Source organism: Narcine bancroftii, chromosome 6 (assembly GCF_036971445.1).
Source record: "Narcine bancroftii isolate sNarBan1 chromosome 6, sNarBan1.hap1, whole genome shotgun sequence".
NCBI classification, from domain to species: Eukaryota; Metazoa; Chordata; class Chondrichthyes; order Torpediniformes; family Narcinidae; genus Narcine; species Narcine bancroftii.
The window spans coordinates 91,943,261-91,970,091 of record NC_091474.1 but is presented as its reverse complement, the minus strand read 5'-3'; the positions used below and the strand labels follow the sequence as shown (position 1 = coordinate 91,970,091).

The window sequence follows — 26,831 nt, the reverse complement described above, 5'->3', positions numbered from 1 at the left end:
AAGATTTTAAAAGGGACAGACTGAGTAAATGTAGATAGGCTTTTTCATTTAAGAGTGGGGGAGATTCAAACTAGAGGGCAAGGTTTAAGATTGAAGGGGGAAAATTATAAGGGGAACATGAGGGGAAATTTCTTTACGCAAAGGGTGGTAGGGATGTGGAATGAGCTTCCGACAGACGTGGTTGAGGCGGGATCGTTGGTTACATTTAAGGATAGACTGGGTAGTTACATGGAGAGGAGAGGAATGGAGGGGTATGGACCGGGTGCTGGTCAGTGGGACTAGGAGGGTGGGGATTTGTTACGGCATGGACTAGTAGGGCCGAACTGGCCTGTTCTGTGCTGTAAGTGGTTATATGGTTAACAGGTTTGTAGGCCAGTACTCTGTGATTTCTTTTATCAATAACTTGAATTAAAATATTGTACCATTAGCACAATGCTATTACAGCGCCAGTGACCTGGGTTTGAATCCAGTGGTGTCTGCAAGGAGTTTGTACGTTCTCCCTGTGTCTGCCTGGATTTCCTCCGGGTGTTCCAGTTTACTCCTGCCTTTCAAAATGTATGTGAGATGTAGGGTATTTGAGATCCACAGGCTTATGGGCTGGAAGGGCCTGTTACTATGTCAAGATTTAAAGCAAAAACAGTAGGCATTAAAGAAAAAGACATCTTTGTCATTCAAAGTAAAGGTCTTCAATTTTCTATTTGGCTGCATGGTTACAGGTTCTTGTAAAAAAAAGTTTAAAATACATATTTTCAGAAATTAGTAGATTCTGCCATCTTCCCTCCACCTGCATTCACAATCATTCGGTTGGAAATAATTTGAAGAACATGTTAAGAACAGCAAGAGCAATTGATGGCTTTTTAAAAAGTTCAATGCTGTTTTTGGTAAAAATTGACGTCGCTTAAATTGTGATGGTGGTACCTTTATACAGAAATTTGTTCATGTAGTTTTAACCTGTACAAAATGTACTTGTATTCATTTTTTTATGTAATTCCATTTATTCTCAAGCAAACTATTATTGGGATTTCACATTAATTGTTCACTCTGCTCTACAAACAAGCCAGATATTCATTTGCCTGAAGGGAACTTGTAATGTAGCAACAAACAGGGTTTGGGTGACTGAGAAAGTCTGCTCTGTGGTTGTCATACATGTCAAATCTGGATGATCTGGTTTGCCAGGTCTGTTGGTACTAGTGCAAGTTGACAATACTTTAACATTGACATGGATAGGAGTCACGTGATGGAGTAGTGGCCGGTCGGGAAAACCAGCCCTCTCCAGGAAAATAGGAAAAAAGTTAGGAAAAAGCAAAGCATAACAAAAATAGAATATAAGAAATGGAAGATAAAGATACAGAGCAGAGAAAGAAAATGGCTTCCAAGAAGGAGAAAGTAAAAACAACTGGAAAAAAAGTAGAAAAGTTGCCAGAGTAAAAAGGAGGCCTTACCTGTACAAAGGAACAGGACGCTGTGGTGGCGAGGAGTGCCCGACCCTCGAGGTCGGTGCCTGCCCTGCGGAGTCGCGACGCACCAGCCAGTGCACTACAAAAATGGCTCTCGGAGCCAAACAAAAGTGTGCAACTGTGCAATCAAAGGAGAAAGAGGACACCGGCAGGAGAGGGGCTCAGCAGAGGAGTGGGCTGTCACAGAGCGAGCAGCTGATGAATGCCCGACACCAGGGCTCTCAGTTGGAGTCCAAGGAAGACAGCAGAAGAGGGAGCGACGAAACAGACGGGAGATAGACGGAGGGATGACTGACAAGAAGACCAACATCAGGAAGGACAACAGACGAGCAGCCCAGGAGGGGAGGACCAGCAAGAAGAGGCCCGACAAAGAGATACAAGCAGCTCATCAGGAAAAACAGAAGAGACACAGACACAAAGAAGAGAAGAAGACACAAACACAGAAGAAGAGGAAGACAACCAAGATTTTCACAGAGAAATAGGTAAAACTGATGGACAAAGAGAAATAAAAGGTAAAACTGATGAACAGAATATAGATAAAGTCTTCTTTGAAGAACAAATGAGATCACTAAAAGAAAGGTTGTCATTAGAGTTTAATGCAATTAAAAGAAAAATGAAAAGAACAGAAGATAAAATGCGAAGGTTAGAACTGGTAATGACAGAAATAGGGAAAAGAGTAGAGAGTGCGGAAGAGTGGGAAACGGCTGTAGAAGTGGAAGTAAGTGACAAGAGAAAAATTGGAAGAAAGTGACAAAAAAATTAGAGACAAAAGAGTTGTTATCTCAGAAAATTGATATGTTGGAAAATTATAGTAGGTGAAACAACATAAAAATAGTAGGCCTGAAGGTGGGTGAAGAAAGGCACAGACATGAAGGAATTTATAAAAGGATGGATCCCAAAGGTTCTGGGAATGACAGAAATGCAGGAAGAAATGGAAATAGAAAGGGTATACAGAGCATTAACTCTGAAACCACAGACACATCAAAAACCAAGATCCACCTTAGTAAAATTTTTGTGATACACGACAAGAGAAAATATACTGGAACAGGCAAGGAATAAAATTAGAGAAGATAATAAACCATTGGAATACAAGGGTCAAAAAATATTTTTTCACCCAGACATAAGTTTTGAACTCTTAAAGAGGAGGAAGAAATTTAATACAGTGAAATCAACTTTATGGAAAAAAGGTTACAAATTCATATTAAGACATCCAGCCGTGCTTAAAATATTTATACCCGGGGAGCAAAACAGACTGTTCTCAGATCCAGAGAAAGCGCAAGAATTCGCAGAACGTCTGCAGGACAGGAGAAGAGATGAAGAGATGTAGCAAGAATGAAGAATGGCGATAAAGTATATATAAAGATGTAAAAACAATGTATATGTAAAGAACGAAAGGGGGGAAAGAGAAGGGAAGGAAGGGAGTAAGGGAAAAAAAGAGAGAGCTTTGTTGTATGTTTTTTTTAAAAAGTGTTTTATGGAGAGGGCTGGGTAGAGGGGGAATAACTGTCACTGCAAAATCAGTTGACGCTGTGAACAAAATCGGAATCCAAATGAAAAGGGGAGTTGTAGTTGCCTGGCAAGGGATATGGGACAACTCAGAGAGGGGGGGATCTTTTGGGGTTAAGGTATTAGTGGATGTGGGAACTGCAGGGGTACTTTATGTCTTAAATGTGTTGTCGTATATTAAGTGTAATAAGAGAAAACTAAGATTAACATGGGGGAAAGGGGGATGGAGATGGAAAAGAGATGTATGCAAGATATAAGATGGCCATGTTGAACTATATGGCTATAAACATTAATGGAATATATAACCAAATTAAAAGGAAGAGGCTACTAAATTTATTGAAGAAGGAAAAAATAAATATAGCATTTGTGCAGGAAACGCATCTAACTGAAGCGGAACATAACAAACTAAAGAGAGACTGGGTAGGACACGTAACGGCAGCATCATACAATTCAAAAGCTAGAGGTGTAGCCATAGTAGTTAACAAAAATGTACCAATCAAAATAGAGGAGGAAATAATAAATCCGGTAGGGAAGTATGTAATGATAAAGTGTCAGATATACTCAGAATTTTGGAATCTGCTCAATATATATACGCTTAACGAGGAGGATCAAAAGTTTATGCAGGATATTTTTTTGAAGATTACAGTCCCATTGTTGGATTGAACTGGACAAAAAAACAAGTAAAAAGAATAAAGTAGCTAAATTTATGGTTAAATCAATGCAGGAAATGAAACTTATGGATATATGGAGGAGGCAACACCCAAGAGAGAAGGAATTTTCATATTATTCGAGTAGGCACCAAGCTTACTCAAGGATTGATATGTTTTTGTTGTCAGCCCATATTCAAGCGAGAGTTAGGAAAACTGAGTATAAAGCTAGATTACTATCAGATCATTCACCCCTATTATTAGCAATAGAACTGGAGGACATCCCACCTAGAACATATAGATGGAGGTTAAAGTCCATGCTACTTAAAAGACAGGAATTTAGGGAGTTTATTGAACGCCAAATTAAAACATATTTTGAAATAAACAGAATCGTGAAAGACAAATTTATATTATTGGATGCAATGAAAGCCTTCATTAGAGGGCAGATAATTAATTATGTGACTAAGATGAAAAAGGACTACAATCGGGAAATAAAGCAGTTGGAAAGGGAGATAGTAAGTACAGAAAAGGAATTAGTAAAAAGGGATGATATAACGAAAAGGAGAGAATTTGTGGACAAAAAAATTAAAATCGAAACAATACAAATGTACAAGGTGGAGAAGAACATAATGGAAACAAAGCAAAAGTATTACGAACTGGGAGAAGAAACACAAAATATTAGCCTGGTAACTTAAAACAGAACAAGCTAAAAGAACGATACTGGCATCAAGGAAAAAGATCAAACAAATTACACTCAACAGAGATTAATGAAAATTTTATGAACAATTGTATCAAACTGAGAATGAGGGGAAAGATGATAAAATAGAGGAATTTTGAGCTAAAATTGAACTGCCGAAATTGCAAGAAGAGGAACAAAACAAACTAATAAAACCATTTGAAAGAGTGGAAGTACAGGATATATTAAAAAAGCTGCCAAACAATAAAACACCAGGAGAGGATGGATTTCCAATAGAATTTTATAAAACATTTAAAGAGTTATTAATTCCTCCTCTCCTGGAAGTAATGAATCAGATAGAAGAAACACAAAACTTGCCAGATTAATGTAAGACAGCAATAATTACAGTAATTCCAAAGATGGGGAAGGATCCATTAACACCAGCATCATAAAGACCAATATCTCTACTTAACTCAGATTATAAGATAATAGCGAAATTATTAGCAAACAGATTGGCTGATTGTGCACCAAAAATAGTAAAACAAGATCAAACTGGATTTATATAGAAAAGACGAACAGCGGACAATGTCTGCAAACTTATTAATCTAATCCACGCAGTTCAAGGAAATAAGAAACCAACAGTGGCTGTGGCTCTAGACGCAGAAAAAACCTTTGACAGAGTATAGAGTGGAACTACTTATTTCAAGTATCACAGAAGTTCAATCTGCCAGAAAAATATATAAATTGGATTAAAGCATTGTATAATGGCCCGTTGGCAAAGGTAACAGTAAATGGATATGTATCGAGTCACTTTAAATTAAGTAGGTCAACTAGACAGGGATGTCCACTATCCCCCTCAATGTTCACATTAGCAATAGAACCTTTGGCAGAACTGATAAGAATAGAAAATAAAATAAAAGGGATAAAAATAAAGGAGAAGGAGTATAAAATCAGCTTATTTGCAGATGACATCATAAGTATACCTAACAGAACCAGAAATATCAGTAAAAGAATTACATAGGAATTGAAGGAATATGGAGAAATATCAGGGTACAAGAAGTGAAGTGATGCCAATGAGTAACGCAGACTATACAGAATTTTAAAAAGAATCACCATTTAAATGGCAAGTACAAGCAATCCGATACCTAGGGATCAGGTTAGATAATAACTTAAGCCACTTGTACAAACTAAATTATCAGCCACTAATAAAGAAATTGCAGGAAGACTTAGAACATTGGAAAGAATTACTGCTAACGTTGATAGCGAGGGTAAACTGCATTAAAATGAACGTGTTCCCAAGGATACAATACTTATTTCAAACATTACCAATTCTCTTAACAGAAAAATTCTTTTAGGAACTAAAGAGAATAATAAGGAAATTCTTGTGGAAAGGGAGGAATCCAAGGGTAGCGTTAGATAAATTAGCAGAGAGGTATAAATCAAGGTGGTTTGCAGTTACCAAATTTTAGAAATTATTATAGAGCCACACAATTTAAGGTATTTATCAGATTTTTACCAGACAAGGGGAAAACCAGACTGGACTAAGATAGAACTAGATAAAATAGGGGAAAAGGTACCGGAACATATAGTTTATAAGTGGGATGAAAAGCTGGTGCAATATAAAAGCTCACCAGTATTGCATCATTTACTTAATATATGGAAGAAGATCCACTTAGAAAGGCAAAAAACAAAATACCAAATACCAAAATTGTTATTGACACAAAACCCACTAATCCCTTTTACAACCATACCTTTCCTTTAGAAAATGGGAGCGAAAAGGAATAAAAAAAATAGAAAATTATTTTTGGGGAAATAATTTATTGACATTTAAACAGGTGAAATACAAATATGGAATAACTCATAGTACGATGTTTGCATATCATCAACTGAAAGGTTATTTAAAGGATAAATTGGGAAACAGCTTGAGATTACCTGAAGGAAGCAGCTTTGAATACGTGATTACAGACACAATGATAATTAAAGGATTTATAACCAACATGTACATTAAGCTGCAAGATAAGAAGAATGATGAAATAAACTATAAACCTAAGCAGAAGTAGGAAAAGGATCTAAACATAAAGATAAAAAATGAAGTATGGGAAAAGTTATGCTCTGGAACTATGAAGAATATAATAAACACAAGGTTATGCATGATACAATATAATTGGTTACACAGGGTATATATCACTCCTCTAAAATTAAAAAAAATGATTCAATATTATCAGATAGATGTTTTCGCTGTAAGAAGGAAATGGGAACATTACATGCAACTTGGGCATGTACGAAAGTAAATACATTTTGGGAAGAATTAAAGCAGATACTAAATAAAATTACAAAAAATAACATATCAAAAAAAACCAGAGATATTTCTTGTAGGTAACATAAGAAGTACAGAATTAGGCTTCAAATTGGATAAAGTGCAAAAAAAAGATTTATTATGATAGCCTTAGCGATAGCAAAAAAAAATGTATAATGTGAACTTGGAAAATGGAAGAGAGCATGAGTATACAGCAATGGTACATGGAAATGAATAAATGTATTCCATTGGGGAAAAAAAAAATTTAAAAAATAAAGTCACAATGTTTGAACAAATTTGGGAACCATACTTGAAACATATCAGAGAGAGCTTGCCTACGACCTCCATCCCCTAAAATGAGAATGAAAATGATAAGAAGACAAGACGACTAGATTCAGTGTGTAATAAATAGATGACGCATTTTTCTTATTTATTCTCCTTCGTGTGAAAATATTGTTTTATGGTTGTATTGTATATATTGAATATTTATGGGTTTTGTAGGGGGGTGGGAGGAGGGGAGGAAGGGAAAGGGGGAAAAAAAGGGGAGAAAAAACCACTGTAAATTTGATGAGAAACATTTGTACACATTTTGGTTGTTAAGGCTCATAGTGTGAAAAATTTAGAAATTTATATAAAAAAATCATTGACATGGTCAATATACTCTGAGTTTTGCAAAGAAAGTGCTTTAAAATTGGCCAGATCAGTCTTAATATTTCCTCTGTCCTTTTGATTGGATCACACTGGCTGGACTACATGTGAACATTGCATTCATTTCTGGGCAGTGCTTAGAGGATATGTTGGCCTTGGAAGGACTTAATTTGAGACGACAGGTGACATAGATCAGGTAATGTCCCTTTGAACTGTTTAAGATGATTACAGGATTAAGAAATTTAAGTCTGCTCAGATGTTGGCAAACATTTCATGCCAGGTGGATTGCTAGAATTAATGCAGATTTTAAAAAAATATTGGAGAGCTGAAAAATATGAAAGGGATATGGAGCTAAGCTAAAGATCAATCCTGATAAAAATGAGTATCAGAACAGATGCAGAAGGACACACAGGTGGTGTAGTTAGCGTAACACTGCCAGCAACCCGAGTTTGTACATTCTCCCCGTGACTGCATGGGTTTTCTGCTGGTGCTCCGTTTTCCTTCCACCATTCAAAACATACAGGGGGTAGGGGCTTGTTGTAATTGGGTGGCATGGGCTCGTGGGTCAGAAGACCCTGTTACTGTATGTCTGTTATTAAATATTGAAATATCTTGATTGTTTTTTTATAGTATGAAATGTTGAGTTTAATTTAATTACTGGTGGAGTTTTCATATTTTTCTAGAACAACCTAATGGCTTCTGGAGCCAGTGATTCGGAGATATATATTTGGGATTTAAATAACTTCAGTACACCAATGACACCAGGAGTAAAATCCCAGGTATGGTTACAATCATCATCAGTGATGCAAACTTCACACCATATTTGTCTCTCTGATAATTGTCAGAATAATTGCTCAACAGAAATGCCCTAGATCATAGGAGAATATGGGATGTTGACTTATTCAAAAGACAACTCCTATTGATGAGTGATCGTATTTTAGCCCATTTATTTGGGAGGGAAAACAGCACAAGTAGAAGTTTAATCTTTCTGATGCCATATTTTGAATGTTGCTGTGAATCGATTTTAAAATTTATTTTTAAATTGTTTTTGTACTAGTGCTGGGCCTCAGTAATTAGAAGCTGTAAATATTTTTCCATACTCTATGTATTTGGACACATTATAACAATGAATGACAATCTTTTATTGCAATCTAAATAACACTCTTTTGCTCTCTTTTTTCCTGTCTATCGATCGACAGCAAAGAGAGGTAAGGTTTGAATTAAGAATTCTGCAATTTGGTAATGTAAGGATCTGTAGAATTAACTGCAGTATTTCTCTTTGTATATTCCTTTTCCTATTGTTCCGACCTTTATTCTGCATCTTTTTACACGGTGTCTTTAATGTGTACCTTTGTATCGTATATATCTGTCCCGCATCGGACTTGTCAGCCACAAACGAGCCTGCAGCTGATGTGGACATTACCCCTCCATAAATTTTCGTCCACGAAGCCAAGCCAAAGAAGAAGAAGAAAGTCAATACCATGTAAAAGTTGAACCCCAAATTTTTGACCCCAAAATCTGGTATTTTCCATATATCGCATTTAAAAGTCGACACCCCACCTCCGAGCTCCCGACACCCCAGCCGAGGACTCTCACAGGACCCAGCCCATCGCCCATCCGAGCTCCTGATGCCCCGACGGCAAACTCTCGTCTAGATCCCGGCTGCCTGCCCATTCGAGTTCCTGATGAACTAAATGCAGGCTTACCACCCAGTCTCAGCTGCCCATTCATGCTTCAGACACCCTGAACGCAGAGTTACCACCCGTCCTTGCATCCAAAATCCCGACACCTCAGGCAACGTAAACACTTACCACAGTCAGAAGTAGTATGGGTGTAATAGTCAACTCCCTAAATTTGACCCCAAAAAATTTGTGCATAACACTTGACTATTACGTGCATATATACGGTATACAGTCTCATCAGCTTCTTTCCTCTGGATCATAATTGACTTGTGGCTCCCCTTACTGTCCCTTTTGCCTATAATGAGCATGCTCGGATTTCAACAGCTTAATAAATAAGGGCCTTTCTGAGGTGTGCTTAATCTGAAAGGGTATGTCTTCCACTTGGTCCTCATGATCTGGGTAATTTGATTTAGGGCAGAACTTGAATTAGAAGATGCACACTTTACTTGGTGCTCCCAACGGTCCCGGTAAATAACAAATTGTTACAGTAAATACCCCAGTATCCAGCACTATGGAGATTGGGTGATGTTGGATAAGCTTCATATTGCTGACCATGATGTAAATTCTGAAGGATAAGCTCTTGTGGACGTACCATATTTGAAATGTTTTAGACACTTACCAGCTTGATTTATTCTTGAATGGTGTATCTGAATTTGTCATTGGGTAGGAGTTTTCACAAGGAATCTTTCAGTGCAGAATGACTCAAAACTAGGTGTCCATGTTAAATCTACATTGAGAGTCTGTGTCGTGTTAAGTCAGTTCCTTCAATGTGTTCCCCTGCTAGTATTACACAGAGTTCCCCCTATTTCTAAGCAAAGGCAAGGCCGAAGGTGCAAAGATCAGTTTTTATCTTGTCCTGAGTTTATTGCTAGATGAAAACAGATGCTCAGCATTTCAGTCGTCATCATTCCATCAGTGAAATGCTGTGGGGGATTTGAGTGTGATATTTAAATGGAAGTTGTTTCTTTTGTAAGACTCACACCTGCCTCCTTGGACGAGCTGAACTTCTCATCCAAATCTTTTCAGCAACCAGGTTGCAGGATTGAGTTCTATGATGAGATCTTGTGTATTAAAATAGTGGACAATTTTGCTCTGAAGCTTTGCCCCCCCTTTTAATGGGATCTTTTGAATTTGTGCAGCCTTCCGAAGATATCAGTTGTGTGGCCTGGAATCGACAAGTGCAGCATATCCTGGCTTCTGCTCATCCAAGTGGCAGAGCTGTGGTGTGGGATCTGAGAAAGAATGAACCTATCATTAAAGTCAGTGATCACAGCAGTAGGGTGAGTGCGTTCGAACCTGAATGCATCTTAACTGCTAAGTACCTTTGTATCTTGTGTTTGAAAATGAGATTGCATTTACCATTTAATCGTGAAGAAATTAATTGGTGGTTGATTCCATAGAGAACTGCCTGCCGGCTGCAGAATATTTGTTAGCCATGGAGCCAAAGACCAAGATAAAGTACTTGTAAATTCCGATACAATAAGATACCTTTATTGTCATTTAAGACCAGACTGTAAAACAGTACACAGTAAAAAAAAAACGAGATAACATTCTTCCAAACCATAATACCATAATGCTACCTACACATCTCAAGATTACACAAAATCAACGTAGACAACACAAGATTACGCCATTCCTACAAAAAAAACTTCACGAGACTGAAACACACCTACACAAAGCTACGTAGTGAGTAAAAAAAAAACAGCTTTATGTCCATCATTGATCCAACATTTAGGGCGGCAGGGTTAGCTTAGTGTTTAGACCAACACTGTTACAGCGTCAGCGAACAGGGTTGGAATCGGGTGCTGTCTATAAGGTGTTTTACGTTCTCCCTGTGTCTATGTGGGTTTCTTCTGGGTTCTCCTTCAAGGTTGTAGGTCAGTTGGGTGTAATTGGGTGGCACGGGCTTGTGGGCCATTAGGGTCTGGAACCGTGCTATATATCTAAATTTAAAATTAAATCTGGTTAAGCCACAGTAAGTTGAATTGGAATGCTGAGCTTTGAATAAAATAAATTCAAATTTTTATCTCCATTTTAATGTATATTAATGACCTTGGTTAACAAATTGTTTTTTTTTTAGTTTTAATTCAATAATTTGCAACTGATTTTAAATGTTCTGAATATCAGTTATTTAAAACTGAGAGCACTGATGTCTGTCAAATGCCATCAGGGTGATGCTGGGGATGTGGCCTTAGAATGCATCATCCACAGGCCATTGTAATGAATGGCACATTCTTGTGGGGTTATGTGGAACCAAGGCCTCAGACATTGGGAGCTGTGCTACTGCAAAATGGTTTTCACATGGGCATGAGTGGACGGTGGGCCAGACTGGACGTGCGCGCGGATGGTGGGCCAGACCAGGCATGATCTGATCTGACTTTTAAAAGGTTTACAGTGAGACAGCATCTTTTTCAAAAACATTTATTAGTTCATGGTTCATCCATTGTGTCTAGATTCTAATGAGCTCTACTTTCACAGAATGATGTCTATCTTACACCCCTAAAATGGAAATAGACCTCTTTAGTCTCTGTCCAGGTCCTTGTTGGTGTAGGTTATAACCAAAATTGCTTTCAGTTTAAGGCTAATTTGATCCAGCAGTGGCAGGAAAATGGCTGCTGTTGCCATTTGAGTCATGTGGCTTTCTAAACTTAGTCGCTATATGTTATCATTAAATTCCTGAAATTGGCTATTTCAACACTTGGATCCTTCATTACCCCAAATTTTACCCAATGAAAACATCTGAAATCACCAGTACAGTTTTACTTGTCTTTTTGTAGATGCGATGTTCTGGAATGGCCTGGAATCCTGAAGTTGCCACTCAACTTGTTCTTGCATCTGAAGATGATCACATGCCTGTGTTGCAAATATGGGATTTGCGGTTTGCCACTTCTCCTCTCAAAGTTCTAGAGAATCACACCAGGTACTGAAGCATCACTTGGGAACAGTGTTGCAATTCTGAATCTGCCACCTTGAGGTGACAAAAGGCTGTATGTTAGATTTGGAAATGTGCCTGACAGATAATGTCAGTACGGTTGCAGAAAATTCAAGAGTGTATTCAAGGAAGTTAGAAAGTTGTGGTGGTGGCCCATATTTTGATATATGTACCTGATAATCTTAACATTTGATTTTTTCTTTAATTGTTTTCCTTTTCATGTTTTTGTCATTTTTTTTGTTTTATTCCCCCGTTTTGCCCACCCCTCTGAATCCCACTGTTCATCTTTATAAATTCAATATCGGACCCTCTTATTCTGCTTTTTTTTTTTGGAACATTTTATTTTTGATGTTACAGACTCATGCATTTCAAACAACACAGGAGAACATTCATCCTCCTTTAAAGAGTATACTGTCTTTTTTACCCTCCTTCACCCTCCCCCACCCCCCCCCATCCTCCCCCCCCCCCCCCACCCCCAAAAGATAAATCAACAAGCACAAACTAGTTATAAAAGAAAATAACAATAGTTACAAACGGGTCCCAGAAAAAATCCAAAGATAACAAGCCAAGAAGATATCTGAGCTCCTCTTATTCTGCTTGAGTTGTTCTCCCTCCTCACATCATTATTTTTTGATTTTCTCAGTAAAAATGAAGGTAGGCACATGAAATCATCATAGATTGTATTGTGTATAACACATCTGAAATTGGCTGAAGATCTCTGCCAGTAGTTTTGGTGCTGTAGGCTCTAAAGTATTCATGTTGTGTAACCTTGAACTGAAAGTGTGAGGTAAATTTAAATTAATTTATTAAATGGGATTCCCAGGAAGCTCAACTTGATTGGAAAGCAAACAGGAAACCACAATTATTCAGAACTGAACCAACCAGGAGAGCTTGTAAGAAAACAAGCCAGGCTGAGAGGGTGTGGTCAAAGTCAGTGATTCAGGAAGGTACATAAAAGCAGGTAATTGCTCTCCATGCAAGGAGAGATTGAGTAGACATTTCAAACAAAGCTGCACTTTCTCCAGAAATAGTGACAACTGACTTTTGTAAAAATGTGTGCTACATTTTTGGACAGAATTCGATCTGTGAACCAGGTTGAGGGTAAATTGAGTGGCGATAAGATCAATTTTTGAGATGTTGTTTGTCAAAGAATACTTTGTTTTGTTAACTGGAAAGTCTCATATCTAAGTCGAAACATTCTTTGACTGATTTGATTGGGATTGTGTGCTTAGTTACAAGATCAATTTGCTGTATTCTGAGATGATCGTAACTGAAATCTTAAAAAAAATATTTAACAGCAATGTATGTCACAGGACAAGAATATTTTGTATTCATTTTGGCTATTTTCAAAATTTATTGAAAATAATATGCCTGGAAATAATCCTCATCTTCTAATTGATGGAATTTTTAAATGTTCCTGTATATATATTTTTTCTTGTCCTTCTGATGCTGTGTTTCTGCAAGTCGTTGACACTTGAAACTAGATCCCATTCTGTGAGGAATCTCAGAAAATTAAGCTGAAAATTTAGAAGAATGGGGAGAGATTTGATGGAGGTATACAAAATTGAGGGATATAGAGTAAATGCAAGTAGGATTTTTCTACTGAGGTTCAGTGAGATATAAGCCAGAGGACATGGGTTAAGTGTGAAAAGGGAAAAGTATACGGGGAACTTCTTCACATGGAGGCTAGTGGGAGGGTACAACGAGCTGAAGTGGTGAATGTGGGCTCAATTTTCACATTTCAGAAAAATTTGGACAGGTACATGGATGGGAAGGGCGTGGAGGGCTACGGTCTGGATGCAGGTCAGTGAGACTCGGCCGAATAATTGTTTGGCACAGTCTGGAAGGGCCTGTTCTTTGTACTGTAACGTTCTATGGAATCATGTGACTTTTATTTTTAAGCACCGCTTTTGCATGGTTTCTGATGGCTATCACTTTATCATAGGGGTGTTCTATCCATATCGTGGTGTCAAGCTGATGCAGAGTTGCTCCTCAGCAGTGCAAAAGATAATAGGATCTTGTGTTGGAACCCTAACAATGGGGAGGTGAGTGGCCGTCATTTATTGTTCAGTCAAGCAACACGTACTAATTTTCTGGATAATGTACAGAGCTAACTATTCAGCAATCCAGTAATCTCTTAATGAAAACACATTCTATTTTCAGCTTCAAGTATCAATAATCTGATGAATGAACTTGCTCACCCTTGTGTTTGTTGATTTCAGGTGGTCTATGAGCTGCCAACAAGCAGTCAGTGGTGCTTTGATGTCCAGTGGTGTCCTCGTAATCCTGCAGTTCTGTCAGCTGCTTCCTTTGATGGGCGCATCAGTGTTTATTCTGTAATGGGAGGGAGTGTCGAAGCACAGAAACAAAACCACGTGAATAAAGTATGCGAGTTTCTCTGTCATCAGGCAGTGTCCATTGTTAAGCAACATAATTGGAATCCTGATTAGGAATTGCAGTTATTAAAAAAAATCTAATTTTCCTTTTATTCAAGTTATGGTTTATGTTAAGGGAATAGGGTATGTAATTTTCTCAATCGATGTTTCCTGTAATTGTGCAAAATTGTTTTCTCTCCCTCGCCTGCCTTTTGACCCACATTCTACCCCTGCCCTTCCCATTGTCTGCTCCTAGCATGCCTCTTGTTAAACTGAAGCTATCTGCAGTTATGAAGCCTGAATATGACTTTATTACTTTTCACATGGACTAGCAAGCCCTATGCTTTATAATGTTTATTGATGCAGTTACCCAACACTAAAAATTCTCATAATATCTATGCAAAAATATTGGCATCCACTTTTGACTGATAATCAGTGTATGACTATACACTTTCCTGTGCCATATTCCATCGGCCACTACTTTGCACATTTTAAAGTTCCTCTCATTTCCTCAATACTACATCCCCCTCCATCTATCGTTCTATTATCTGCAAACTTGGCCACAGAGCTATTAATTTCATCATCCAAATCATTAAAATATGAAGAGAAAAGTAGCTGACCCTGTTGAATACCATTAGTTACTGATAGCCAACCAGAAAATGCCCCATTTATTTCCACTCTGTCTTCTGCAGTGTCCAAACCTTCTATCCATGCTAGTACTTTTCCTGTAATACCATGTGCTTCTCTCTTATTTATCAGCTTAATGTATAGCACCTTAACATAACAATTACAGCACGGAAACAGGCCATTAGGCCCTTCTAGTCCGCACCGAACCAAACACCCCTTTCTAGTCCCACCTCCCTGCACAATGCCCATAACCCTCCATCTTCTTCTCATCCATATACCTGTCCAACCTTTTCTTAAATAATACAATTGACTCCGCCGCCACTATTTCTCCCGGAAGATCATTCCACACGGCTACCACTCTCTGAGTAAAGAAGTTCCCCCTCATGTAACCTCTAAACCTCTGCCCCTTAATTCTTAACTCATGTCCTCTTGTTTTAATCTTTCCTCCTCTTAATGGAAATAGTCTATCTACATCCACTCTGTCTATCCCTTTCATAATCTTAAATACTTCTATCAAATCCCCTCTCAACCTTCTACGCTCCAAAGAATAAAGACCTAATCTGTCCAATCTCTCCCTATACTCTAGATGCTTAAACCCAGGTAACATTCTGGTAAACCTTCTCTGCACTCTCTCCACTCTGTTTATATCCTTCCTATAATTAGGCGACCAGAACTGCACACAGAACTCCAAATTAGGCCGCACCAACGTCTTATACAATCTCAACATCACCTCCCAACTCCTATATTCCATGCAATGATTGATAAAGGCCAGCATACTAAAACCCTTCTTCACCACCCTATTCACGTGAGTTTCTACCTTCAGGGAACGATGTACTGTTACTCCTAAATCTTTCTGCTTTTCTGTATTCCTCAATGCTCTCCCATTTACCACGTATGTCCTATTCTGATTCTTCTTACCAAAATGAAGCACCTCACACTTATCAGCATTAAATTCCATCTGCCATTTTTCAGCCCACTTTTCTAAGCAGCCCAAATCCCTCTGCAATCCTTGAAAACCTTCTTCATTATCCACTATTCCACCTATCTTAGTATCGTCTGCATATTTACTCATCCAATTCACCACCCCATCATCTAGATCATTAATGTATATAACGAACAACAATGGGCCCAATACAGATCCTTGAGGCACACCACTGGTCACTGGCCTCCAACCTGACAGACAATTATCCACTACCACTCTCTGGCCTCTCCCTTTCAGCCAATGTTCAATCCATTTGACTATCTTAAAATTTATACCTAAAGACTGCACCTTCCTAACTAACCTTCCATGTGGTACCTTATCGAAGGCCTTACTGAAGTCCATATAGACAACATCTACTGCGCTACCCTCATCCACATTCCTAGTCACCTCTTCAAAAAATTCAATCAGATTGGTCAAACATGACCTTCCTCCCACAAATCCATGTTGAGTGCTCCTGATCAGACCCTGTCTATCCAGATGTTTATAAGTACTATCTCTAAGAATTTTCTCCATTAATTTAATTTACCTACCACAGACGTTAAAGAACTCCTTAAAATCTAAGTCAACAGTGCTCACTGACTCTCCTCTATCTATCCTGCTTGGTACGTCCTCAAAGAATTCCAACAGGCAAGATTTCCCTTGAAGGAAACCATGCTGACTTTGGCCTGTTGTGTGACATGCTTTCAAATAGACCAAAACCTCATATTTTATGACTTTTAAAATCTTACCAACCAAAACTAACAAGTCTCTAATTTTCTGTCTTTTGCTTCTCTCCCTTAGAGTGGAGTGACATTTAAAATTTTTCAATCCTCTGGAAGCATTCCTAACTCTGGTGATTCTTGAAAGATCACTTCTATTGCCTTAATAATCTCTAAGAATCCTCTTTTGGAGTCCATGGGTATGGCCCATCCAGTCCAGGTGTCTGATCCTCTTTCAAACCCTTCAATATCCAAAGCAACAGAACTCACTTCTGCCCCTGACTCTCTCGAATATTTTCTGCAATCTCTCACTATTCGGATGATTTTATGTTTTTCCTGCAAAATGGACAATTTCACATTTATCCACATTATTGCTTCATTTGCTAGCTCTTTGCTCCCTCAATCTATAACCTTTGTAGTGACCTTGCATCCAATTCTCAAATCTCTGACTTTAACAACTATACTCTCAGTGCCTCCATCCAAGTCACTTATAGAAATTGTAAAAGGTTGAGGCACCAGATGTGATCCCTGCAGCAAACCACTTGTTACAGATTCCTCACAGAAAAAAAAGTATTTTTGCTTATTCATTGCTTACCCTTGAAGAAGAGCTCAGGCCTCGGTAATGTATCTTTATTTCCTCTGAGCGTTGCAAGCCTGGCTGAGTTCCTCCAGCATTTTTGTGTGTTGGTATTAAAACAACCTGTTTTGATTATTCCATTTCCTGTAAGGCAGCCAGTACAGTGGTTTCCCCCCCCCACCACCATCTGTGCTTTCAGTTACCCGCGGTCCGAAAATATTAAATGTTAAATTCCAGAAATAAACAATTCATAAGTTTTAAATTGCGCACCATTTTGATTAGCGAGATGAAATGTCGCGACGCCTCACCTGGGTCGTGAATCATCCATTTTTCCAGCGTATCCATGCTGTATACGCTATCTGCCCATTAGTTACTTAGTAGCTGTTTTGGTTATCAGATTGACTGTCGTATCACAGTGCTTGTGTTCAGGTAACATTTTTTTAATATTGTTATAATTGTTCTATTTTATTATTAGTTATTTTGGTTAATCTCTTATTGTGCCTAATTTATAAATTAAACTTTATCATAGGTATGTATGTATAGGAAAAAAACATAATCTACATATAGGGTTCTGTACAATCTGAGGTTTCAGGCATCCGCTGGGGGTCTTGGAACATATCCCCCGCTGATAAGTGGAGGACTACTGCATTCCATTTGTGCCAACAGGTTACCTTCTGCGCCACGTTTTATTTTTCACATTAACTCTTGTTACAGCAATTTTAAAACCAAAATAATCCACAAAGTGCTCTCAAATTGTGTTTATTGATTTTAGATTTCTTCGTCATTCAACAATTTGGACCCATTTGGCACTGGGCAGACACTTCCTCCCCTAGATATTCCTCAGAGGGCAGCTCAGCCCACTGTGGTCCTTCCCTTGAAAAAGCCTCCTAAGTGGATCCGGAGACCTGTTGGAGCATCATTTGCTGTGAGTCTGACCTTCAGTAAATAGCCCACCATGATAATGAGTTTATTGTCGTACACATTGTGCAATGTACGTATGCTTGCCACAGCCAAATAGGTACTTATAATGAAAAACTAAATAGCAAACTAATTGAATTAAATTAAAAGAGACAATAAATACATAAGATAGGTAATGAATATTCACAGTGATCCTAGTGTAACAAAAATAGTGCTGACAGTCCCTGATTAGTGTACCAAGGGGAGGATCGAGAGTCTGATTGTTATTGGAAAGAAACTGTTCTTGAGCCAAGAGGTTTCGTAATGAGCGGTAAAATCTGGGCAGTCTTGACAGGAATGTGGGGAGAATACATTAGGATTATGCAAGATGAGTGTAAGTGGATCCTTGATGGTTGGCACCCTCTTGGTTTTCGTATGAAATACAAAGTAAAGCAAAAATGCTCTCATTTACCCACGAAAGCTCATTCTTGTCTGCAGTGCTTGCATGACTGCAGGTCCCTAAATAAAATTAAAAATTGTCATGATTGTTCAAAATGTTTGAAAACATCAGGCTGTTGTATAGAAAATATACAATAGTTATTGCTATGCATCAATAAGTTGAGAAAAATTGGATTTTTACTGTCTATTGCCACTATCTTTTGTTGCAGTTTGGAGGGAAGCTGATTACTTTTGCCAATTCCAAAGCTGCTGCTCCACAGATACAACAGCCCGTTTCACAACAAGTCTTTGTGAGTGTGGTTACTACGGAAACTGAATTTTTGTGCCGATCCAATGAGCTACAGACAGCACTCCGGTCAGAGGCATTTATCCATTACTGTCAGTCCAAGATTAACGTGGCAGGAACAGAATTCGAAAAGAGCATCTGGAACTTTTTAAAGGTGCATGTTGTTTTGACGTCTTTATAAATGCTGGAATTTGTCAGATGAGAGGAGTGAAAATTCACATAATCAAAATGCATTTCTAAATAATAATGCATATGCATGAGCTGAAATTCTAGGTGATCACGCATCTTCGTTTTCTTTAAATGGCAGTGCAGTTTCTTTGAGTGCTGATTAGTACTCACTTAAATTATTTCACCTCTTGGTGCATACTCAGTGAGTGGAGGTCTTGTCTGTGTGTTATATAACTGATTCTGTGGCCGTTTAAACACACAAGATGTGTGGAAACATCGTGTTTTTTTTTAATTTGACTGAGAATATTTTAATTTTAACCAACAGTGCTTGTATAATTAAAACAACCACTGATATTGGTTCTGTCGTTACCAACTTACAAGTTTGTGAGTCTGAACGAAATAAATAATCTAAGTGCTATAAAAAAAATTAATTCCACAGCACAGTTCCTTCACCACGGTGAATTGCTCCTCCATTTTAAAAAAAAAACACAAAAGTTGTGTTGCAGGAGATTATAATAAGTGTCCAGAAAAATTGACAGAAGCAAATGTTATGAAGAGTCATAAATATTAGCAGAGGTGGAGGCTGTTTGAGATTTTGGGGCAAAATTGACACAATTCAAAATCAAGCTTAAGAAGAAAATTACAATCCTATTTTTAAAAACGGAAAAAAATTAGTTAATAAAGCTAGATCACAGATAATTTACATGACGGGATCTTCTACAGCAAGCAATGATTTTTTTATATTTTTCTTTGGCTTGGCTTCGCAGACGAAGATTTATGGAGGGGGTAAAAGTCCACGTCAGCTGCAGGCTCGTTTGTGGCTGACAAGTCCGATGCGGGACAGGCAGACACGGTTGCAGCGGTTGCAGGGGAAAATTGGTGGGTTGGGGTTGGGTGTTGGGTTTTTCCTCCTTTGCCTTTTGTCAGTGACTTTTTTTATATATAGCTCACCAAATGTCATTTCTGCCTGTAGGCAATCAAAAATCATTTCTTCTGTTCCATGAACGACTAATGTATTCCAGGTTTGTTTAAATATTTTCTTTCTGACAGCTTAAATCTGCTTTTCTGAGTGGGCCAATTTAAAAAAAAAAATGATTTGAAATAATTCACAGAAATGCTTGAAATTATGTCGAATTTCCTCATGGTAGAAGCTCCTGAAAGTGATTTTCAAGCAATTCCAGTTAATATTTTTATTACTTCCCCTTTCTCCTGGAGTCCCCTCTGAGTGCACTGTTTATCATCTGCTCAATACCTTGCCGCCTTGTCTTTTCCATAAGTATAACGTTAGAGATTGGACTGTGCCATATGTGTAAACCTGTCTACACATGGACCATTGCCAGGAGAATTATGGGGCATACCGCTTTGTTCATTCCTCAAGCGCCAAGCTAGTAATTGTATAACAGTGAAAACTAATCATCCTTTTGATCCACGTGACACAGTCCCATTCTGCGCAACACACCTACTCCTGAACAAAGCTCTCTCGTTAAATGTTATTATTTAAACAAGTAAACATTTTTTGTTAATCCTCCAGGTAAATTTTGAGCAAGATCCTCGTGCAAAATACTTGAATCTACTTGGCTACAGTAAGGAAGGATTGGAAAAAAAGGTAAAATTATATAAAAATAATATCCATTGACTAAAGATAGGTGGTGGTCTTCAGTTTTGTAGATTTGCTAATAAATGGTGAAGGGAGCTTAAAGCTAGTTATCAAAATAATCATCTTTCTGCTCCCATCGAGGAAAGATGTTGGTTAATTGGGGAGACCCAGCTTTTCTTGCAGTAGGATAAAGCTTAATATTTTTATTCAAAATAAGATGGTTAATCCCACTGAAAGTTTCTTTCAAGCTATTTATTTTCTCTTTGAAGCACATCTAACCTCTAATTGTTTGGCTTGCTCCACTTTGTCTCTCCTGCACTTATTCACTCCTTCGATTGTTATGTTTCCTTTTCTTATTATTTGTTTTCTCTCTCAGTCTCACTCGTGTTCTCTTTTGACAGTGATCGTACATTATTTAATCCCTTGGTCTTCCATACTCATCTTTCCATCTCTCACATGGTCTGCCTTTGAATAGTCCAAAACTATTTGATGCTTTATCCCCGCTCTGTCTCAATGTTATTAGTTAATCGCCATGTTTGAATTGCCACTTTCAGATCATAGCCTCTCTTGGCAACAGCACACGACTGAAGAATCTGGAAGTGGAGGCTAATGACCGAACACAGAAGATGACTGGAGTCTCCAGTCAGGTATAACAATGAGTGGCAGTTGCCCCAGAACTTTACAGGCCTCAATGGCCTTTACTAGCAGGCCATTATTTGTCCGAGACATGCTTTCTGCAAACAACAAAAAAAAGCACTAGAGGTCATTCACTATGTTTTGCCAGCCAAAAGGTCTAATGTTGTAGTGTTGCAAAAGCCGAAATGTAAATTCATGACGCAAATTATAAAACTTCATGGATTATGTTAATCAGTAAAACTAAGAGATGTGGGAAATCTAAAATAGAAGTAGAAAATTATAATGAGAGCAGATGGGGCTGTGTCAATGTTGTGTAACTATACGGTTTCATTGGCTGTCATTGTTGTAGTAATTAAGCTGCTGGTGATGACTGGAACTAGAATAGGAAACAGGAGGAAGCCAGTAAGCCCTTCAACCATTGAATTTCTTCATGACTGCTAAGTCCCTCAATAGCCTTTCCATACAAAATCCTAACTTGGTGTCAAGCATTCACTGCCTTTTGGGGCAGAGTATCCTAGATTTCTTAACTGTGTTCATCCCACTATCTTTGTCCTTGTAATCTAAGGACATACAAGGAGACCATTCAGATCACCAAGTTCATACCGACTCTCAGGGAAGCAGTCCCATTCTCGCCATTTCCCCTCTCTTTATTTCCCTGTTATCCCGCAACCCCTCTCTCTCTCTCTCTCACATGCCTGTCAACTCCTCTAGTTATTTTGACCATTACCATACACCAAAGTATAATTTACAGTAGCCATTAACAGCACATCTTTGGAATGTGGAGGAAACCAGAACCCCTGGAGTAATGTCACAGAGAGGACTTGCATGCTGCATGCAGACAGCACCTCAGGTTAGGATGCAACAAAAACACAATGCTGGAGAAACTCAGCAGATGAAACAGTCTACTTTATATAGCAAAGATAAAGATACATAACCAATGTTTCGGGCTTGAGCCCTTCATCAAGGTAGGGTTTGACTTCCCCCCCCCCCCCCCCCCCCACTCTGGTCGTCCAAAAATCTGCGATACCTCACGCGCCCGCCACCTCTTTCAAGACTTCTAATTCCCTGAACTTGACCACCTCATTTTCACAATGGACATCCAAATGTACTCACCAAGGTTAGAATGCTATGTGGGCCCTTGGAGCTGTGAGGCAACAGCCTTAACTACAGCATCAGCAAGCTTGGTGTTTGGTGTCTTGTTCTGTAACACCCCATCAAGAATAATAATTTCCCAATTGAATTCTGAAATCATGTTAAATAGCTTAGATTACAACCCAAACCCAAGGGGAATTATTTATTCATTGTTATTCCAAGTCATTGTATATTGAAACCTTTTGTGGATGAACAGTTATGGATGTGTATTTTTGTTTATTTTTCCAGAGTTCAAGTTCTGAGGAGTCCATTGCAGCAGGAGATGCCTCAACAACAGATTTCTTTGATAATATTCCAGGGGAAAAACCCATGTTTGAAATCCCTGTGACTGGAGGTAAACACTAGATGACTATCCAGCAAAGGAATTTTACAAAGTTGTCTGGCTATCTGGTCAACTGTATCTATTGAGACAAATCCTACAGTTGATCAAGAAGCATGTAAATAGCAGATGAGGTACTCATTGTGTTGTGCGATGAGGCCATTTTTCTCTCCATGAGTCTTTCAGGCAAAGGTTGCAGAACCCCTATCCATGGTTAACAAAATTATGCAGTGCTTCTCTCATCCTTCAGGTTTAAGTCTACATCCCTTAGTTCTTAGGAATTCAGCAAGAAAGTCTGCAGATGCAGTGACTGTATTTAATACACAAAAGTGCTGGGGACTTTTGTCCCTTAGTTGTTAGCCTCTCTGCTAAGGAAATTAAATCTTTCTGTTGGCCTGTCTGAGCTACTCCAGGGAATTTTATACACCCAAGTTAAATTTCCCCTGACTTTTTCTAGTCTAGTAGTTCTCAACCTTTTTTTTTCCCCACTCACATACCACCTTAAGTAATCCCTTACTAACCACATTAAGGCATTATATAAGGTGGTATGTGTTGGGCGAAATGTTTGAGAACCATTGCTCTAGACCAAAGAACCACCAAAGCCTAGCTAAGTTTTCCTCAATCTGCTTTTGAATTTGCACATGTGAGAAAATGGATTTGTCTTCTTCATCAACTTTGCCCATCTCTCAACAAAGGATTGAATCTAGGCTGGGCTCATTTCCCAGAAACTGGCTTCCTGTCTGTTCCTTGCTCAGGTACTTACATTTTGTTTGACTCTTGCCATTGTGTCAGGAGCTGCTTGGGGCTGACCAGCACATCAATGTGTTTTGCTGTAAGTGCTCCTGAATGACATGGGGATATTCAGAGTTCTGGCTAATGTTTTCCTGTGTCCTCCTGCCTCTGATCCAAAGGAGCCAAGGTCTGTGGTAACATCACATCTACTGTATTCGTTGTGAGAGAGAAGGTAGCTTTTTTTTTTATTGTTTGTTTCTGAGGTTGCATGGAAATGTATCTTGTACAGTCCTTTGCACCACCATTTAGTGGTAATTCTGCCTCACCCGCAGGGAAAAAGAATCTCAGGCTTGTATGTGATGTCAGGAAGTCCTCAGCGCTCTCAGTACCCTCTCACATCCCGGTTCCTATACTTGAACCCCTTCACCCGGTCTCCAACAGTCCAGAGCCTGGTGCGAGTCCTTTGACCACAGTTGCCTACGGCCAGCGTGGGGTCCTGGCCTTGAGTCACTGGCACCCCGCTGCCTGTGTATGTTCTTCAACCTCAGATCCTCTCACTGGTCTGCTGCTGTGGCCACCATCCTGTGAATCGTCTCCTCTGCCTCTCAAACGGAGGCTGGTCTCCCTGTTTTCTGATGCCAGTCCTCTGCTTCCCTGGAGTCTGCAAGCCCTCGCAGTTGCTGCCGAACATGAGCGCTGCCATCTTGGGCCAAGACCCTGCTGTCGTAGGATTTTAAAATAAGCCACTGTCGGCTCCTTTAACGGGCTGTTGAAAGCATGTATAGAGCTGGTGGTAGTCAGACTAGATGGTTGGACCCCTCAGGGGAGTGCTGTGTCTCCACTCTCTGTGGGTCTACTCCAGTAACAGAGCTGCCACTTTCTTTTCCCATGTCTCCACCCTCCCAGATACATAATCCCTTCCACTCACCACACCTTACCTTTCTGTAAGATTTTAAAACCAGTTTTATCTATATTTTTGGCCATTTCTCTTCCAGTTTTTGCTTAGTATCTGCTTCCTCGTATCTCAATAATGTTATGAAAATGCTATATAACAGCACTACAAAACAGTAAATAATGGATCTGACAAGAAAGATTGATTTTCCACAATTTCCGCAGACCTTTTGAACTACTCCAGCATTTGGTTCTGATTTCCAACAACTGTGATATTTTTGGTAATGTTGAATGTTGTCATTTCATAGGATGAATTAATTATATTTGTTTATGTAACCTGATTTTTATTTTGTATCCCTGAGTAGAGTGATGTCAAAAAGGTTCTTATTCTTGCAGCAAAATCAGGGTGGACCTAATTGTTCAAGGATGTACTACTTTATATTTTTCAGACACTGATGGGCTGATCAGCCAAGCCTTGCTTATAGGAAACTTTGAAGGTGCTGTCGAGCTGTGCCTCAAAGATGACCACTTTGCTGACGCTATCATACTTGCTATTGCTGGTGGTGAGGAGCTGCTTGCACAAACGCAAAACAGATACTTTGCCAAAAGGAAAACTAAAATTTCACGGGTAAATGCCACTTCAGTCAGTCTCTTGTTCATTCTAAGATAATGTGCTCAGGAAGAAGCAATCTGTGGAATACGATGTACTTTACCTCTTTCAAACTGAATTTTAATTCTTCTGAAGCTTTTGGCGCACAAGTCTCTTTCAGCTGCTAGGACCTGTCAGTAAACCGAGATAAAGTCATTTTAGCACAAACATTTGTGTTGATATTTACGTGCCATTGTGTCCACACTGTGGTTTGGTCTAGGTGGTGGATAATGACAGATGAGGTTTACGGTTGAAGTGAAGGACTGGAACAGGGTGACCTATTCAGAGTCAGGATTGGAAATGATTAACACTGATTTGGAGAGGATATAGAAAATAGTTGCAGAAGTAGGGCATTCAGCCCTTCAAGCCTGCACCCTCATTCAATACGATTATCACTGATCATGCAACTTCAGTATCTTATTCCTGCTTTCTCCCCATTCCCATTGATCAATTTAGCCATAAAACATACACGCACAATTTATGAAAGCGCATGGAGAAATAATGTGCACAATTAAAAAAAACATGCACACAATGTTTAAAAGAGTGTGGGAAAGTACACGCACAATTTAATAAAACACGCATGCAGTTTGTAAAAGAGCATGGGAAAATACACGCACAATTTAGTAAAGCATACGCACACAATTTACAAAAGAGCATGGGAAAATGTACTGCCGTGGGCTTCCGACTGTTCAAATTGAGGACAAACCCACAGACCAGCTCCCTCACAATCTAGTATCAAATCTTTGTGCTTTCACAATCTGGCAGACCTAGTGTCTCTGAGCCTATAGGCAACCCTCTTTTAAAACAGGCCATCTTTAATGATTCCTGTTAATATATTTGGAGATTTCCTCAGTCGTCCCATTCACCACCATTATCTTTTTTTGATTAATGATATATCAGAAAAATTCAACATTACCTGCCTGCCCTCTTCTTCCCCACCCCCATGTCACATGCATGCAAGAATGTCATCAATGCATCACTAATGGAACCCAACATACCGGGTCGAACCAGATAGTCTCTGATACAACCTCTCTAGGCAGTTAAGTGCTGGGTCGATTTGGACTCCCCATACCGATTTGGGAGCATTCACACTGGTAGCTGAACCAGTAAATTGCTGGTTAATTCCTGCTTTCAAGTGCCAGTGAATGGTCATCTTTTTTCATATGTCAGGATTCAGTCTGGTTAACCTTCACTGCATGTCCTCAAAAGCAAGAAAGTTCTCAGATTAGAAGACCAAAACTGTACACAATACTTAAGGTGTGTTCTCACCAAGGACCTATACAACTTACTTGTATATTTAAAACTTCTCACAATAAAGGCCATCATTTCTTCACTGCCTGCTGTACCTGCATTCCACCCTTCAATGACTGATGCACCACGACACAACACCCGGTTCTTAGTTTGTCACCATTCAGATATAGTTGATTCACATCTAACATTATATTGCCTCATGTGGTTACCCACATTTTCTCCACAATCAACAGTGATTGAAAAGAAAATAATTGTTCCAGAGCAAAGGTATATTGAATTTTAACCTGAAACTGATAGAATTAATTTTAGTTAGTATTGTACATCAATTACTTCTTCACAAATTGACTTATGGACCTGTTTTTAATATTGTCTCTTCACTGATGGAGTAGGTGACTGCAGATTTTGCAATTGAATCTGACCAGTAAGGAAATACAGTAAAACCTCTTGGTATCCAGAATTCATGCAACCAGCAGCCTTAAGAAACCCACAGAAAAAAACTGAGGAAAATAATTTTTTTAAAAACCAAATAAGTTTAAAATAATAGTTTAAAAACACGTAAGTTTAAAATTGTAAAAGTAAGTGTTCTCTGAAGTAACAAGTAAAGCTTTGGTGAAGATGGGAGCAAATATTCAGCCAATGGAGGGCCTTGGTCAGGCTTTGCTCGTTGAAGAGCTGGTGGATACTATTCGCC

The 26,831-nt window shown here is 38.8% G+C and overlaps 1 protein-coding gene across 3 annotated transcripts in view; it reads left to right on the top strand.

The window, feature by feature from the left end:
- Nucleotides 1–26,831, top strand: part of sec31b (SEC31 homolog B, COPII coat complex component) — a 71,072-nt gene that overhangs the window by 9,726 nt on the left and 34,515 nt on the right. For all 3 annotated transcript variants that reach the window (XM_069885706.1, XM_069885704.1, XM_069885703.1), the window contains exons 5-15: nt 7,914–8,009; nt 10,052–10,192; nt 11,690–11,832; nt 13,790–13,889; nt 14,067–14,228; nt 17,876–18,028; nt 18,669–18,899; nt 20,445–20,519; nt 21,065–21,157; nt 22,527–22,632; nt 24,690–24,868. In XM_069885706.1, the coding sequence (XP_069741807.1) occupies nt 7,914–8,009; nt 10,052–10,192; nt 11,690–11,832; nt 13,790–13,889; nt 14,067–14,228; nt 17,876–18,028; nt 18,669–18,899; nt 20,445–20,519; nt 21,065–21,157; nt 22,527–22,632; nt 24,690–24,868 (1,479 nt within the window). The remainder of the gene's footprint in view (nt 1–7,913; nt 8,010–10,051; nt 10,193–11,689; nt 11,833–13,789; nt 13,890–14,066; nt 14,229–17,875; nt 18,029–18,668; nt 18,900–20,444; nt 20,520–21,064; nt 21,158–22,526; nt 22,633–24,689; nt 24,869–26,831) is intronic.